Source organism: Belonocnema kinseyi, chromosome 1, assembly GCF_010883055.1.
Source record: "Belonocnema kinseyi isolate 2016_QV_RU_SX_M_011 chromosome 1, B_treatae_v1, whole genome shotgun sequence".
In the NCBI taxonomy this organism is placed as follows: Eukaryota; Metazoa; Arthropoda; class Insecta; order Hymenoptera; family Cynipidae; genus Belonocnema; species Belonocnema kinseyi.
This window is the reverse complement of record NC_046657.1, coordinates 21,965,309-21,983,999: the sequence shown is the minus strand read 5'-3', so window position 1 is coordinate 21,983,999 and position 18,691 is coordinate 21,965,309. Positions and strand designations below refer to the sequence as shown.

At 24.4% G+C, this 18,691-nt stretch overlaps 1 protein-coding gene across 1 annotated transcript in view; it reads left to right on the top strand.

Moving 5' to 3' along the window:
- The first annotated feature begins 586 nt into the window (after nt 1–586).
- The window catches only part of LOC117168996 (cilia- and flagella-associated protein 74-like), a 49,482-nt gene continuing 31,377 nt past the window's right edge, over nt 587–18,691 (top strand). Inside the window, exons 1-20 of the mRNA XM_033355031.1 lie at nt 587–616; nt 683–807; nt 918–967; nt 1,057–1,102; nt 1,186–1,314; nt 1,426–1,599; nt 3,523–3,696; nt 5,821–5,937; nt 6,133–6,341; nt 9,440–9,620; nt 12,364–12,469; nt 12,679–12,854; nt 13,361–13,484; nt 13,734–13,887; nt 14,260–14,393; nt 16,889–17,135; nt 17,213–17,412; nt 17,485–17,651; nt 17,965–18,259; nt 18,326–18,644. Coding sequence (XP_033210922.1) covers nt 1,061–1,102; nt 1,186–1,314; nt 1,426–1,599; nt 3,523–3,696; nt 5,821–5,937; nt 6,133–6,341; nt 9,440–9,620; nt 12,364–12,469; nt 12,679–12,854; nt 13,361–13,484; nt 13,734–13,887; nt 14,260–14,393; nt 16,889–17,135; nt 17,213–17,412; nt 17,485–17,651; nt 17,965–18,259; nt 18,326–18,644 — 2,948 coding nt within the window. The 5' untranslated portion in view covers nt 587–616; nt 683–807; nt 918–967; nt 1,057–1,060. The remainder of the gene's footprint in view (nt 617–682; nt 808–917; nt 968–1,056; nt 1,103–1,185; nt 1,315–1,425; nt 1,600–3,522; nt 3,697–5,820; nt 5,938–6,132; nt 6,342–9,439; nt 9,621–12,363; nt 12,470–12,678; nt 12,855–13,360; nt 13,485–13,733; nt 13,888–14,259; nt 14,394–16,888; nt 17,136–17,212; nt 17,413–17,484; nt 17,652–17,964; nt 18,260–18,325; nt 18,645–18,691) is intronic.

Sequence of the window (18,691 nt, the reverse complement as noted above, 5' to 3'; positions counted from 1 at the left end):
AGAATAAAATAAAAATTTATAAACTAAAATTTAGAAAGGATTAAAAGTATTTGAAAAATGTATTTCTGTGAAACAAAGGTAGAAAAACTTGAACAAGACAATTTTTAATAAATCATACTCACATTAGTTAATATTTTCTATCAATCAACTTTTTTTAACCTCTTTGCAAAATAATTTTTAAAATAAATTTATTTATTTTTCAATTATTAAGATATCAACTGCTGAATTTGATAAAAGGACAGTAATAAGATTAGACAGAGAAAGACGACTGACAAGAAGAGGTATAGAATGCAATTAAGAATGTTTAATTTTAAAAAATTAATAAAAATATTGTCGAATTTTTTAAGGGTTAAGGATTTTCCGAAATTATGAACGTCTTCGTAAGAATCGGAAGAGTTACACTTTGAACCAAATGAGTCGAGAGTCAAGCAACAAAAAATTGGTTTGCATTTTTTTATTTCGATTATTAAAAATATTCACAATATTAGTAAGTTTTCTGTTATTGCAATAATTTATTTTCATCAGGGGACATTTTCTTGGCAGAAAAATGAAATTGAAAATAACTCTAAAGAGGAATTTGAAAAAATAGAGGAAGATGTAAAGAAAAAATCAAAAAGTGAGAATATTTTATTAGTTCTGATATTATTTATTGAACAAAAAAATCAGTAATTATTAAACACAGATTATCCTTTAACCGAATTGTCAATTTTGAGGAGGAATCTTCAAATAAAAAGAGACAAGGCTTGGAGACGATATGTCAATAATTTTAGAAAAAAGAAATTAATAGCTTCCTTGAACTTTCTAAAAGTATTTATGAATTTCTAATTAATTATTAATAAATTCCTGCTTCATTTATTTATTTGGGTGAAAATATAAATGTCTAAAAAATAGGCTAAGAAAATTATTTTTCCGATTAGGTTCAAACTAGAAAGAGAAAAAATCGGAAATCTTGTCAAATTATTCAAAGGTGGGTGTTTTGATTATTTTTCATAATTAATTTAATTAAAAACTATAAAATTTTATATATTCTAGTTAGATTTTAATATCTTTTATTAGGGAAATGGATTTCTACGAAAAAAATAAGTTCCTTGGAAGAGAAGAGGTGAAAATTTTCAAATGGAGAGTAAAAAAATTAACATTTTTTTTAAATACTTTAACTTTTATAAATTTGTCAGTCTTTTTTAGTTTTTTGGAGAGGATAAAGAGAACAGAAAAAAACAGAATGAACAAGATTCAATGGCCGAAAATGTTGACAATGAAAAGTGGCTTAATTTGATGAAAACGCTTGAGGAAGACTCAGGAGAATCAACAGTCGTAAAAAATTTAAAAATCACAACTTTTAAAAATAATTAATTTTTTTCTAAATTGACATACAATTATAATTATATTTATTCATAGAACTTCTAAAATAATTTTAATTTTCAGGAAGACCCACTCATAACAGAAATTATGCGGAATGAGAAAAACTTGCATAAAAATGATATAAAAGAGGAAAAACGAAAAGATAAAAATAAAGAAAAATTGAATAATTCGATAAAATTCAGTAAAATAGAAAAAGTTGAAGAGACGGAAGGCAAGTTGCCAAATTTAGGAAAGAAGGTAGCTGAAATTTATTGAGATGTTTAAAAATATTATTATCAGGAAGAAGATTGGAGCCACTGCGAAGTTATTTGACGAACGCAGCTCGGATCTCAGATGCGGAGAACCCCGGTTAGACCAGTGGTAAGCGTGCGCCTCCAAGGACAAATGTATGCCTCAAATCCGCACCAGCACGCACGTTGCACGAGTCCCCCACTCTGCTGCCGTTAGGACTCTGCTGTGGTGGAGGCACCCGCTTGACCGTAGTCCTACAGGGGTTCTCCGTCTGTAAAAGCCGAACTGCGTTTGTCAGATAACTTTAAAGCGGCTTTAAACCACTCCCTTGTTATTAATTTTTATTTAAGTTTAAAAACGCAAAAGAATTCTTTTTTCTTCAATTTCACACTCTTTTTACTTTTCTTAAATAATTAATAGAATCCAACGAGAAAATTCTACTATTTTTGTTTAAGAAGTCAACTATTATTTATTTGTTTTAGAATTCATCTCGTTTGGATAGGAAATTATCCATTTGGTAGAAAATCCAACGAGTTTTTGGTTTGAAAATTTATAATTTTAGTTTTATTCAAAAATTAATATTTTTTTAGTTAACAATTCCATTATTTGGTTAAAAATTCATGAATTTAACTAGTTTTAAATTAGTTTTCTTGTTGTTTAAAATTATTTCTTCAAACTGAAAAATTCTATTTTTTGTCGGGAATTTATATTTTTAGCGGAAAATTAAAATGTTTTCATTGAATTTAACTCCTTTTTTAAATGTAAAATTAAATTTTTTTCGTTGAAATATAAATGAAAAAAATGGTGTTAAAATTTCATTTTTTGTTTGTTGAAAATTAAATTAAACATTTTATTAAAAATTCATTTTTATGGTTGGAAAAGTAACTAATGGTTTGAAAATTCCTATAAAAATTCAAAACTTGTTTGAAAATTCATGTATATTCTTAGAAATTATTCTTTTTTGATAGAAAATTAAACTTTTTAATTTAAAATTTATCTCTTTAATTAAAAATTACTTTTGTTAAATTTAAACATTAATCTTTCAAATGAAAATTTAAATATTCCATTTTTTGTCTAAATTTTATCTTTTTTATGGATATTTATTCTTTTTTTTTTTTGAAAAACCAAATTTTTTGTTACAAAATTCATATATTTTGTTAAAAATTTGTCACTTTTTGTAAATAATCAACTATTGCGTTAAAAATCCATTTTTCTGATTCAAGATTAATTATTTTAGTTAAAAATAACTTTTCTGCATGAAAGTTTAACTATTTTGTTGAAAATTGGCTTAATCCTTCGTTGAAAATTAATTTTTTTATATGAAAATTTAACTTACATTCTTAGATGGACGTTTATGTTTTTTAGTTAAAAATGTAACTATTTTATTTTTTGTAGAAAAATTATACTTTATAATTTGAAAACTCACTATTTGGATAAAAATTGATGTATGTTCTTGAAATTTATTACTTTTATTTAAATTTATTAATTTTATTTATTTATATGAAACTTTAATTATTTGCAGAAAATTCTTTATTTTTGCACATTATTGCAAATTCATTGTTTTTTAAGATTCACTTCTTTGGTTGAAGAATCAACATTTTTATTTCCAATTCTTTTATTTTTGTTAAAAATTAATTTTTTTATCTGAAAATTGAACTATGTTTTTTTTGTTGAAAGTTTTTTCAACTTATTTAAAATTCATCTTTTTGTTTGAAAAAATATTTTTTCTGTTCGAAAATGCACTATTTGGTAGAAAATTCATCTTCCTTAATTGAAAATAAATATTATTATTGCAAATTTAACTGTGTTAAAAAAATCATTCAAAATTAATTTGCCTTTTGAAAATTCGTCGATTTGGGTCCCTAATGAATGTTCTAATTTTAATTTTTTTTTTTTTAAACTGCACTTCAAGTGAGAAAATATTTCTAGGCATCGTTACTTGCTCGTGAAGGCGAAGATAATTTCAATTTTCTGGTGGAGGATTTGGACTCGAAAGCTTCAAGAAGAATGAGCGTTTCCGAAAAAGGAAAGAAAAGGAAAAATTTAGATGAGATGTCAAGAGACACGTGTTTTTACTCTCATCCCTCTGATGTTATTTTTAAGGCAATCTACATTTTTATAAAAATTTTTAACAAAATTATTTTAAATATGAAAGAAATTGTAATAAAAAATTTTCGTCTTTCATGGTACATATCATCTAAAATAATATAAAAAAGTAAGAAGAATATTTTTGACAATTTATTAATAATAATATTTTTGTTAAAATTACCAATTTCCCTTAAAAAGAATAAAAACATAACCTAAAATTGTTCAAATAATGTAAATATTTTTCCAAATCTAATCATTCTTTATTAACAATAACAATTTTGGACAAAGAATACTAAACTAACACAAGTTTTTATAAGATTGGGAAGATTTCTTTGAACCTAATGTTTTTTGTTTAAAATCATCGATTTCCTTTGAAAAATGTTGAGATAACCTAAAAACTGTTTCAAAATTTTCATCTTTAAAATCCAACGATTTTTTTCTTTGAAAAAAGATTTTTCGACAACAATAACTAGCCCAAAATAACTTTAAATTGTTAAAACATTGTAAATATTTTTCAATATTTAATGATTTTTAATAACAATAGCAGTTTTGGACGAAAAAAACGAACATAAAAAAAACTTGTTTAAGATTCTAAATATTATTTTAAACCTAATGTTTTTTTGTTTAAAATTGTCAATTGCCTGCAAGAAAATGTTAGTATAACTTAAAACTGCTCGACAATTTTTCGCCATCTTATTTCAAATCCAATGATTTTTTGTTAAAAGAAACGATTTTTGACTAAAAGGACTAACACAACATAATCTGAAATTCTTAAAATTTTTTTCATTTTCTTTGGTATTTATAGTTTTCTATTAAAAAATAAAGATTAAACTTGAAAAATATTAACATAACCTAAACTAGTTTCAAAACTAAAAATTTTCTATTAAGTCTATACCGAATTCCTATGAAAATCTCGACATAACCTAATCCTTCAAGCATTTAAAGTATTACAAATTTTGTTCAAATCATAATAATTATTTTTTGAAAATATGAATTTTCTATGTAAAATGGTGTAAGATGAACCTATTTCTGGTATACAAGACTCCAAAAAATCAACAATTAAATAAAAATAATGACTTTAATGCTTTTGAAATTATAATTTGAAAAATCGTATTATTTTTTAAATTAAAATATCTTGATCTCTGGAGCAATAAGGTAACATTACCTAAAATTGTTCAAAATGCTGAATTTTGTTTGAAATCCAATTTTTTTATTCAAAATAAACATTTCTGACGAAAAACACTAAGAGAATCAAAAAATTGTTTAAAAGTAGTAAATAGTGTTGGAATGATAATTACTGGTCTTTAAAAATGTCCATTTTCGATGTAAACCAATAATAAAACCTAAATTTGTTCAAAAGTTGTAATTTAGTAAGTAAGTATTTTTTTTTTACTAAAATTATAAATTTTCGATATAAAACTAAAACATAACCGAAAATTTTCAAAAGTTTTAAATATTGTTTAAAAAATTATTTTCCTTTAGATGTAATAATTTTTTATTAAAAGCGGAAATTTAACCTAAAATTGTTTAAAAATTGTGAATATTCTATGAAATAGAATAATTTTTAGATAAAAAATTCGAATTTTAACGGCAGAAACTATCAAAATTTGAAAATAAAAATATAGATTCCGGTATAAAAAGCCAACGTAACCTCGCAAATTGTACAAAAATTGTCAGTACTCTAAATTCTATTAATTTTTTTTAATTAAAACTACCAATTATAGATGAAAAGCACTAACATAAGGTACAAAAAAATTATTTTAAATGAATAAATTAATTACTTTTTAGTAAAAATACCGCTTTTGGTACAAAACGATGACATAACCTAAAATTGTTGAAATTTCGCAATTTCTGTTAAATATTAATAATTTATATTAAAATACCAATAATTTGCGGCGAAAGTCATTAACATAATCTAAAGTTGTTCAAAGTTTACAAATGCAGCTCGAATTATTAATGTTTTTGTTTCAAAATGCCAATTTTCCATATAAAAGGCCAAAGTAACCTAAAATTCTTAAAACTTTAGAAATATTTTTAATTTGTTGATTGTTGATAACATCATTATATATTGTATTATTTTATATATTTTTAATAATATACTATAAAATATTATTTTTACTATAATAAAGTTTTCTTTAGGATTTCGAGCCTGGAAAAACTTACTTTCGAAAAGTTGTAATCTGCAATAAATCTTCAAAATGGGCTTATTTGCGTTACGATCGTATCAAATGGAAAACACACCCAGAAAATCTTGAGGTATACAAATTTTAAAAAATGTTATTATTTAATCATTAAATTATTATACTCTAATTCAAAAAATTCAAACTCAATCCTTTTCTTTTTATAACTTTGAATTTATTTCCTCAGCTTGGTTATGTAATATTTTCGAAAATAATTATAAACCGGAATCGTTAAAAAAATTTTAATTTTCGAATTTTGTATTTGAGAAAGGTAGAAATTGAGAAGGCGACAAGACTCAGGCCAGGTTTGCAGGTAACACTGACCGTAAAATTTTCTTCTGAGAAAGAAGAGGACGTTAAAGCTGACCTAATTTTCTTGACCTTGAGTCCAGAAAATCCAGAAGATTTTCACATCTTCCGAATCTGCGTTCTTTGCCTTCCAAAAAAACCAATATTTTTAATCGAACCAACAGAGTTACGGTAATTTATTTAAAATTAAACATTTTAAATATTTAATTTCAATTTTTAATATTTAATTTTTAATTTACAATTTAATATTATTTATTTTTGTTTTACTATTGTCAAAGGAAGGTATATGGTGAATATTTCATAGAAAACTGTACTATTACAAAATGAAGCAATTTTTATTTGACTTTTATGGGTATCGCGCATTAATAATAAATTTTTAAGATTTTTTTTAAAAAATAATTATATTTTTAATTCATTTTATTTTGAATTTTTAATCGTAGAACAAGTAAACTACATAATTTTGTTTTAAAATTCCACAATTTTTCTGAAGTTTCGAATAATATATTTTAGGGTTTTTTAAATATAAAAGGAATTTCACTTTTAACCAACGAAGAAAGGTCTTGCAACTCCCTAGTTGAATTTCCTAGAAAAATTTGAATTTTCTACCATAATATTTGAGTTTCATAATAAAAAAAGGATTTTCCACAATATAGTCAAATTTTCAATTGTAGAGATAAATTTTAAACAAAAATGATCAATTATCAACTAAAGAAATGAATTTTTAACAAAGTAGTGAAACTTTCAATCGATTTGTTAAATTTTCAACTAAAAATATCATTTTTAAGAAAAGAGTTGAATTCTCAGCAAAAATGTTAATTTTGAGCCAAACAGTTTGTTTTTATATCAAAATATTTGAATTTTTCCGAAACAAAAAATTTTAAACAATATAGTTAAATTTTTAATTAGAGAGATAAATTTTCAAATAAAATAATGAATCATCAACAAACAACTAAATTTTTAATACAGTAGTTCAACTTTCTATCAAGTTGTTAAATTTCCAAAAAAGTAGCTGAACCCTCCACAAATTAAAAATAATGAGATTAATTAAAAAAATAAACACAACGCATTTTAACAAAAGACTTGAATTCAAAATCGAAAATATGAATTTTCAACAAAAAAGTTACTTTTTAACCAAATAGTGTTACTTTTTACCAAGAGGGTGAGTTTAAAAAAAAAATACGAATCTTCAACAAAAATGGATGAATTTTTAACGAAAAATATAATAATTAAGATTTCATTTTTTTAAACAAACAGATTTTAATTTAAAATCAAACACAGTTGGACTCAATTAAAAAATCACCAAGCAAATCAGATTAATTTTCTACTAAAATAATGGAATTTCCAACAACAACAGAAATGATATTTTTTATTAAAACAGGCAAATTTTGCAACAAAGAAGCCGAACTTTTAACAAAAAAGAAAAAATGTCACTGAATTGAATTTTCAAACAAAAAAGACGAATTTTCTATAACACAGTTGCATTTTAAAAACAAAAATATAAATTCTTAACAAAAAAAAATTACTTTTCATCAAAATAGTTCTACGTTTTACCAAAAAGTGGAATTTTTAACAAAATGCATGAATTTCTATTCAAGAAGATTTTAATTTAAAATTACACTTGAGTTCAGCGAAAAAGAAACGCATTTTTCAACAAAAAATATAAATCCTTAACCAAATCAGACTTATTTTCTTCCAAAATAGTTAAATATTTAACAACAACAAAAAATTTATTTTTACCAGATGAGATAGATTTTGAAACAAGAACACCGAATTTTGAACAAAGAAAGAAAAGAAATTCCATTGAATTAAGGAATTCTCAAACCAAAAAGACGAATTTTGTACAAAGTTCATTCTTATATGGAAAATGCAAATTCTCAATAAGAAAGTTACTATTTAAGCTTTAAGCAAATATTTGGATTGTGTACCAAAGTATAAAATGGAAGCATTTAACACTTTTCAGTTGATCAATTTAAAAATTAAATGTCGTTAAACTATTTTATAGAAAATTCTTTAGGCATCAACATTTTTTAATTTACTTTTATTTATATTTTGTGTTTAATTAGTTTTTTAATTTAAAACAATCATTATTTTTGTAAAAGGAAATTGAGACGTCAAAGAATTAAATTAATGAAATTGATTCAAAGGTATGTCGTTTTTTTCAATGTTATCCAAAAACTCAAAGTCCCATGAGTCCACCATTTTTTTAATTTTTCAAAAAATATTTATTAGAATTTTCGTACACTATGGAACAATCAAATATCCCTAATCACAACCAAATTCAATCCGCCTGAAATTTGCCCTGATTAGATCACGTGAATAATTCTTAAAAATTGTTTGAAAAAATAAAAATTAAAAATCTAATAACAAAATGGCAAAATTAAATTTTGAAAGTGATTATATTTTTTTGTTTTATTTCATTTTTATTTTTATTATATAACAAGTAAATTGTGAAGTCAAAAAGTTATTTTGATCAATTAGAACGAAATACATAGTTTTTGTTTTCAAATTTGACCGAAAACTAAAAATCCCATGAGTTTGCCATTTTTTAGAAATTTCGAAAAACATTTGGCGAAATATTTTTTGACTATAGAATAACTATACAGACTTCATCAAAATAAAATCCCAATCAAAATTGAAATTGCCTGAATCAGATGACGTAAATATATATATTTTGTTAATTTGTTTAAAAAATAAAAATTAAAAATGTGATACCCAAAAAAGGCACTTTTTGTCAGAGAAGGGTATAAGTCGAAATATTTTATAGAAAACGGTTTTGTTCAAGAATAAAAAAAATGTTATTTTACTATTATGGGTCTTGGCTTTTTCAATTCTCATTTTTTAACAAAATTATAAAAATCTTTTTTTTTCCGTTTTTATTTATTTTAATTTCGTTTTTAATCCTTGGTTTTTTTTTACAAAATTAGAAAAAATTATTATATTTTTTATTCAGCGTGGTCAAATGGCGTCGTCAATAATTAGTTCATGTATGACAATGTATGACAAATTAAAATTTTTTTCAGAGAAGATATGTAAAAATAATTTTTTTCTACTTCAATCATTGCATATCTTATTCATTTACAATTCTGAAATAATTGTTTTTAAAAGTAGTTTTCCATACTAATTTTATAAAATTCCACTATTTAAAAAGTTCATTTTTTCATTTGTTCACAAATTTTTTTTAAAATGATGGTAATGAAACCATAACAATATTATTTTAATAACTAAATAACTTTTAGAATATTTTAGTAATTATTCATTTGTTTATACAGGTTCCCTACCTTGCCAATTTGGAAATATCGTGAATTTGGTTATTTAAAAAATACTCTGACTATTTCCAATCTGGGTTCAAAGCCTTTCTCATTTCGAATCCTTAATGAACCCAGGGGAGAAAGTTTTTTCTGGGATATTTGGGAATCTGGATCCCAAAATTCTGAATATAAAATAATTCAGGTACAGAGAAAAATTATTAAATGATAAAAATCGACCTGCTTTTTAAATAAAATTAATTTTTTTACAATCATATTAAATAACTGGGACGCCTGAAAAATCCTGATAAATAACATTTTCCAAAAAGAAAATAAAAAATTCTCGAACTAATAAAATCTCCGAAATGTAAATATACTGAAATGGAAAATTCCAAAAATTAAATTGCCGAAATGATAAAATTGCCAAAATGTCAAAATCCTAAATTGAAAAATTCTCGAAAACTATCGAAATGTAAAATATTGCACAATTCTAAATTCTTGAATTTAAATAATTAAAAAGTCGTATTTATTTTAAGTATGATTTATTTATTAAGAACACAATAATGAAATTTTTAAACAATAATTTTAATAATTTAACATTAAACACATTTTTTATTTCATCCAAATATTTCATTTATGCAATTTTAGAAAATGAATAATATCCGGAATTTTATCATTTTTCGGAAACCTTACTGCATTGAGAATTGAATCAATTTTTCCTTGACCAAAATATTTTATTTTTAATAAATAATTAATATTGATTGAAAAACAAAATTTTAATTGTTAAAATTCAGAAATTTCATAATACAATTCCCGAATAATAAAATTTACAAATAATAAAATATCCGAATACTAAAATGCCCAAAGAGTTTGTAATATTACCGAATTGGTAAATTTGCGAATAATAAAATTCCCGAAAAAAAATTTCCGAGTTATACAAAATCCGAACGATAAAATTCCCAAATTGAAATAATTAATTTTCCTCATTCATAAAATAAATTAAATTATTACAATGAAAATTATATTAGGATTGAACATTTTTCATTTATTACAAAATTATCAAATTCCTAATTGTCAATAAATAAAAATAACGTATTCTTTTGATTAATATTATTTTATAATAAAAATATAATAACAAGATGTTTTTGTCAAAGAAATTTTTTTAATGTTTAAAGTTTTTAAGTTCATTGCTTTACTTCAAAATAACAATAATTCTATGAAAATTGTAAAAAAAAATACTTTTTTCAATTATTGTTATTTTATGTTCAAACAATAGTTTAAAAATGCTGAAACATCACGAAAAATTTTCTTCGTTAAAAAATATACTTTTTTCAATGTAAATAATATGTATCAATAAACAATTTTTGTAATTGTTTAAATTTCGTAATTTTAAAACTCGGCAATTTTTTCATGAGAATTTTCAAGGGGATGACTGAAAAATTTAAGAAAATAAAATGTCTGACACTGTAAAATTTCCGAATTGGAATATTCCCGAAAAATAAAATTGACCAATTGAAAAATTCGTAAGTAGTAAAATTCATAAATTAAAAAATTACCGAATTATAAAATTCCCAAATTGAAAAATTTCCTAATAATAAAGGCACGACTGTATAATCTCCAAAAATAAAATTCCCGAAACTGTCAAATTCCCAATTTGTTTTTCCGAATAATAAAAATCTCGAATTAAAAAATTCGCAAATAATAAAATTCCCCAAGAATAAAATACCGAAACTGTTTATAATATTTCCGAATTGTAAAATTCACGAATTTAAATAATTGAACTCCTTTTATAAATATTATTTATTAGAAATGTAATATTAAAATATTTGAATAACAAACAATATTTTTTTAATATTACAAGTTTCGAAAATTATTAGTTAAATTTAAAATAACAATAAATTTTTAAAAATTAATCTAGAAATATATTTTATTCAATCATTGTTATTTTAAATTTAATCAATGATCTTAGAAAAATTTGTGTTATCTTTTTAATAAAGAAATAATAGTTATAAACAAATTTTTATGGTTTAAATTCGGATATTTTAAATTTTTACAATTTTCTGCAGGGAAGTTCATTATTCGGGAATTTTTCAATTTAGTAATATCATAAACAGTTCCGGAATTTTATTTTTCGGCCTTTTTAAGTCGTCCCAATTAAAAAAATTAAAAAATAGGTTTTTAATCAGTATTATTTATTTATTAAAAACCATAATTAAGTATTTTTATTAACAAAATATTTTAAAATCTTTAATGTTAAAAAAAGTTATTGTTTGAATGTAAAATTCAAATAATTGAAAAAAAATTTCTTGTTAAAGAATTTTGTTTGAAAATGTGTATAGAAAAGATATTTTTTTGTTTTCTTTGTAAAATATTAATGGGTCCGGAAAAAATGTGGGTTTAGATTTCTTTTTTTTTTCAATTTGCGCGTGCTTTAACATTTTTTTATACAATTCATACAATAATTTTAAAGAACTTTGAAAGTTAAAAAAAAGTTCTTTGAAAAAATATTTGACTACTGTATTTTTTAAATTAAACATTTGCATTAAAAAACAATTTTTGTATTGTTTAAATTTTGGAGTTTTGTATTTCGGATATTTAAAAAATTCGGCAATATAAAGAAATTGTTAGAAAATTATCCAATTTGAGATTTTAATATTCTGAAAATGTTACCATTTATTTTATTTTTTATTATTTTATTATTATTATTATTATTATTATATAATATATTATTATTAATTAATTATTTCGAATATTTTCTTTTTCGGGGATTTTACATGTTTGGAAATTAAGTTCTTTGTGATTTTTGCGTCTTCTTAACTAATTTTTCAAATAAAAGTAAATTAATTAATAATAAACTATATTTGATGAAAATGGGAAAACATGTCAACAAGACGAGAGCGTAGAATTGCAAAGAAACAAATCAAAGCGTTTAAAACCGATTTTTACAGGCTGACGATTTTGTCCTTGATTTCCATCTTCAAGCTGACGAAGAAATAAGAAAAAAAGTCCCGGATGCGTTTCCATCCCAGAAAACAGGAAGCTCAATCGAGCTTGGTAAATACTTTTTTCCATTTCTTTTTCGATTTTTTATTCATAATTTTTCTTCGTATGTTCTTTGTTTTTAAAAACATTTTTTCTCCTAGTCTGTTCTGCATATTTTATTTATAATTTTATTAATTTTAGTTTATTTAACAAAAAAAATCATAATCATTGCCATTTTTATTTGAATCTTTAATCGTCTAGTTCAAAAGAATTTTTCACAGATTCAAGGATGTTTGAAAATAAAAATGAGAATGAGGAAATGGGAAAATTTCTATTGGAATTAAAACCAAAATCAAAATTTCAATTAATGATTCAATTCAGCCCAAAGTATGTTGGAATGCACCGCGATGCCGTAATTATAGATTTTGAAAAGGAAGGAAAAATTTTTAAGAAAGAAGTAATTTTTCTGAGTAGATTATTAATATTTCATATAATTTATTTATTTAGTTCCTTAGGTTAATAGAAATAATTATATTGATAAAACACAGTAAATCAGCGACGGTTCATTTACCGACAGATGGTAATGGTTCGTGTCCGTGCTAAGCTGCCCACAGTCGGTTAAGTAGATCCCTCTTTCGCCGGTATCAATAGGGTATATGGTACGAATCTGCATTACTGACTGCTGATAGGATAGATAGTGCTATAAATCCCTACTTAAACAGTGATCTGTAATGTAGGTTTCTACAAGAAATAAGACTAATGTCGGGTAAAACGGGATCTACTTTACCGACTAGTGGCAGATTATCACAGACGAGAACCATTACCTGTCGGTAAATGACAATTTGCTTGTTTATTGCCATTTAGCTCAGAACAGAACCCGTGTCACCAAACCGACCTGGATATATTACTAATAATTATTATAAACAAAATATATGAAAATTATACAATACTTTTATTGTTTAGGTTGTGAATATTGTTGGGGAAGTTAATGGTTTAAATATCAGTCTGCATCCAATGGTAATCGATTTGGGTACGATAGTAACAGATTCTGAAGTGTATCAACAAAATTTTAACGTTACGAATAGTGGTATGCAGTGTATTAATAATACAATAAAGATTTTTTAAAACTATTTAATACAAAAAATTCAAGATTCCTCTTACCGATATTTATCGACATTCAAGAACTTTCCATGGTTCTTGTCTATGCTAAAAATTAATAATTATAAACTATAATTTGACCTGATTTATAAACTAAGAATTAGGAATTATTAATTAATTACAAGTTGATAATTCAATTTAGTTAATTGTAATCTTACAAACAATATCTTTCAAATAGGTAATACAAGTATGGCTGTATTATTAAAGACACCAAAACGTTTGGGTAATCAAATCGAGGTTTTTCCAAAATCAACTATCGTCCAACCAAAAGGATCAAGTATTATAAGCGTCCGATTAATTCCCAAAGAAAATATAACAAACCAACGATTGGGGTACAAACTTAAATAAATGATTAATAAATATTTTCAATATACAGTTAAATATATATAGTGGATTAGCATAACTGTGAAGTTAGCCAGAGAGCGCAGCTCGGATCTCATATGCGGAGAATTGTCAGCTCGACCCAGAGGGGGTCGCGAAGCAACGCGCATGCCTGAGTTGCGCGCGCACGCTTGCCACGGCTCCATCCGAGGTTCTCCGCTTCTGAGAGCCGAGCTGCGCTCGTCAGCTAACTTCGCAATGGCTTTCATTGGCTCCCTTTTAATAATTGATTATAATTCGTTCTTATTGATCATATTTTTATTTGTATTATCAGATACCATTTCTTAATTTAACGACGGTAAATAATTCATTAATTTAAAAAGGTACTTTGATCAAACTTCAAGTATTTTGACGATTCCAATACAAATAAAACCTTCTTCACCTGAAGCTCAGAATGCCCCACCACTAATTTTAAAAATGTTGGCTACAGTCACAACTTCACATGCATTGGTGCTGAGTAAGAAAGAATTATTTTATCAATTTTTACCTGTAAATAGTTAATGATAAGCTTCTTCGAGTTACGAATCAATTATTAGAAATTATTATTTTATTATAATTTAATTATATTTTATGTAAATTATTTTTTAATAATGAATTAATGAATGATTATTAAGTAATTTATAAAATTTATGAATTAAATTATATATTGATTTAAATATAATTAAATTATATTTGACAGTGTAAGATTTTCGAAAAAGAAAATTCTTAGAATTATGAAATTTCCGAAACATAAAAAACCGAAATTGTAAAAATCTTGAACAATAAAATTCTAAACACTTTGAAATTCACGAATTTGAATATTTTAGGATAATAAAATTCCTGGTAGTTTATAATTTTAACGAATGTACAAATTCCTCATTAATCATACTCCCGACTGAAAATTGATGAATATAAAAAAATTAAAAAACAGTTCTTTAATAAATATTGCTTATTTATTAAAAATTCGGTGAATAAATATTTCGGGGGCAAGTGAAATATGCCGAAAAAGAAAATATTCAAAACAGAATATTTTGAAAATTATAAAATTTTGGAAGTATAGAATTCCATAAATGTAAAATTTTCAAATAACAAAATTGTCGACAGTTTATAATATTAATGAATTTTAACTATTCAATCTAATAATATTCCCGACAGAAAATTGCCACATCTAAACAATTTAAAAACCGTTTTCTTAATTATTATTTTTCAAAAATTAAAAATACAATAATGAAATATTTTGGGGATGACTAAAAGTCCTAAAAAACAAAAATTTTCGACACTGCAAAATTCTCGAAAAAGAAAATTGGTTAGATAGAAAATTCTTAAAATCATAAAATTTCCAAAATATGTATAAAGATTCTAAACTGGAAAATTTCGGAAGAATAAAATTGCTGAATAGTTTATGAACTGCCGAATTTTTCCCAGAGTTTATAATATTACAAATTTTGAAAATTCCCGAAAAATAAAATTATTTTCAGAAAATTGACGATTTATAAAGTATGTGACATCTAATTCCCGAATGTAGACAATCGAACAAATTATTTTTTAATAGATGTTATTAATAAAATATCTTTAATACGAGATTTTTAGATTTAGAAAAAATATATAAATCCGGGAATTGTATATTTTTAATATTTTCTTTTTCGCGAGTTTTATTTTTCAGCAAATATTTTTTTAACTTTTAAGTTTTTAATAGTCGTTTTTGAATATTTTATTATCGAAATCTGAATGAATGAAATATATTTATTAAAAAAAATTAATTTGTGAAAATTCGAGAATTTCACAGGGTGAAATGGTTTATTCTGGAATTTTTAAATTCAGTAATATTAATAACTGGTCACGTTTACAAAATCCCGGAAAAAAACTTTCTGTCAAAAATTTGAGATAAAAAATTCCCGAAATTATTTTTGTCACAAAAGTATAAAAATCTCGAATTTGAAAATTCCTAACTGATAATATTATCGAACAGTTTACAATTTGCAGAACTATTATTAAATTATATCACTTAATTTGAAAATTGCCGAATTATAAAATATCCAACACTGTAAATTTCCCGAATTTCAACAATTAAAAAAATTGTTAAAAAAATCATATTGATTGAAAACCCATTTTTTTAATTTAGGAATTGTTTACTTTCGCGAATTTTATTGTCGGATATTGTGTATTTTGGCAATTTTCCGTTTGGAAATGTTATTATTCGGGAATTCTTAAATACGGCAATATAACACAGCGTGGGGAATTTTATTATTTGTAGAATTTTTAAAACTGATAGTATTTCAAATTGTTTGAAAATGTTGTTTTTCTATAATTTTCATTTCTGGGAAATTGCCTTAATGTTGATTTTTTAGAATTATTTCTTAAAGATTTCATTATCAAATTCTTAATGAATAATATTGATTCAAAAACAATTTAAAAAAATTTTTCATTCCCAATACAGGCAAATTCCAGAAATAGAATACATGTATTCGAAATAGAAAATTCTCGACCATGGAACAAAATTTTCGAATTAAAAAATCCCTAAATCTAAACAATTTAAAAACAGAAATGATAGTAAATAAATAATAAATAAAATTGAAATATTATTAACAAAAAAAGTATTTTTATTATTTATTTAGTATCAAAACGACTTTTTAATTTTTCAGATTAGGAAAATTGATTATTTGTGTTTTTAAAAATTCGGTACTATTATAAACTTTTCGGGAATTTTCCATTTCGGTATTTTTAAATTTCAGAAATGTTATCACTTCGGTTATTTTCTATTTAAAATTTTTCGGGAATATTATAAACCCTTCGGGAATTTCACAGATTGTAATATTTGAATTTCGTCAATTTTATCATTTTAGGAATTTTATATTTTAAAAATTTTTGTGAATTTTATTTTGTGGTATTTTTGAGTCGTTGCTTTATAAAATAAATTATTTTTGTATAAATGATGGATTATTATTAATCGTGAAATAATAATTTTTTCCTCAGAACCCGAATTTCTATTTTTGGGACGTGTTCACATTCAGGAATCAGTCATCAGTAATTTTTATTTAACAAATGAGTCTCTAATAGTTCAAGATTTTGGTTTTCTCAATTTGCCTTCTTATCTTGAAATTCAGCCAAATTACGGATTTGGTCAAATTTTGCCTGGAGAAACAATAAAATTGGATTTAATTTACTCACCCTCTTACAATGATTTACAAAAAAAAGATGGAAATTCGAGAGAAAATCAGATGTCAGTTCTTAATACTTTCAAATACTAATTTCAAAACTGAAAAAAATACAAAACATTTGAAAATTTTTAAATTTTAGACTTCAAATTCAGGCTATGACGATGGCAGAATTGGTGGGAAATAAAATTCTGATTGAAAGAGTGAAAGCTGGAAAACAGCTACAAATAGTAAAAGATTTTTCTGAAGAAAAATCCGAAATTTCTGATCATTTTGAAGACGAAATTCCCAGTCATTTTCTGAATTTAAGAGGAAGCGAGGATAGTTTAGAAGCTGGCTTAAGTAGGAAATCATTCAATTTTGAAAATTCAATTAGATTATTTGAATTTAAAATAATATTAATTTTCTTGTTAGATTCAACAATTATTTGTCCTGAAATTTTCAATTACGAGGAGCGAATCGATGACACAAAAAATAAAAAAAATGCAATTGAAGTCTATGTACAAATCGTCGATCTCTTTTGTGAATTTAGTGAACAAATTATTGAATTTCCAGCTACACCATGTGGCTCTTTTTCAATGGTAAAATTTCTAATTTAATAATTAATAGGTAGCAGATAAGACGCAGCTCGACTCTCATATGTGGAGAACCGTCGGCAGCAGAGAGGGGGGCGCGTATCTACGCGCATGCGCAGAGTTGAAGCGTATGCTTGCCACTGTTCTAGCGGCGAGCGTACGCTCCCACTACTGGCATGCACGCTGATACGTGCCGCACTCTACCACCGACGATTCTCCGCATGTGAGATCCGAGCTGCGTCCGACAACTTACTTCACAGTGGCTCTTATCCGCTTCCTAATAATTAACGAGAAATAAATTTGATTGTAATAATTTCAGACATCAATTCAATTAAGAGGATTTAATTGTTCGCCAAATGAAAATAAAGGGAAAAAGTACTCTGCTACCTATGAGTTTAAAACTTCTTCCGAGTTCATTCAAATTTCACCTCAAAAAGGTTTTTTGAAAAGTGGTGACATTGTTAAGGTCACTTTTCTTTTTGCACCTGAAATACCGAGTCATCTGCTTTTCAAAAAAGGTTCTGAATCAAAAGCGGAAATTATAGGAAAAGAATTTAAGAAGTCAAAAGAGGAAATCCTAAAACGTGACAAAAAGGATACAAATTTAATGAAAGGTTCATAAAGTTTACAATTAAATTTCTAAACTAACGACGAATTTAGGATTAAAATCTAGGTTTTAGGTAAAAAAAACTTGGTCGGTAAAAAATCTCAAAAAGACGAAAAACTAGAAATGAGTTCATGGGAGGAAATACAGGAAGAAATAAGCCCTTTGGAATATTTCGAGCCCTACGTCTTTACAACTATCGTAACTTGTAATCTGAAAATTGAAGAAAAAAATTCTGAATTTCGCAATAATGAAATTTTAGCTGCAAAACTATATTGTCCTGTTGTAAAACCCGATTTCTTAATTTTAAATAATTCACGTGAATTTGATTTTGGCCCAACTGCAGTTGGCACCACTGATAGAAAAATGCTGTTTGTGAAAAATATCTCTAACAGGTATTTACTCATTTTTTATTTTTAATAATAATTTAAAAAAATTAATT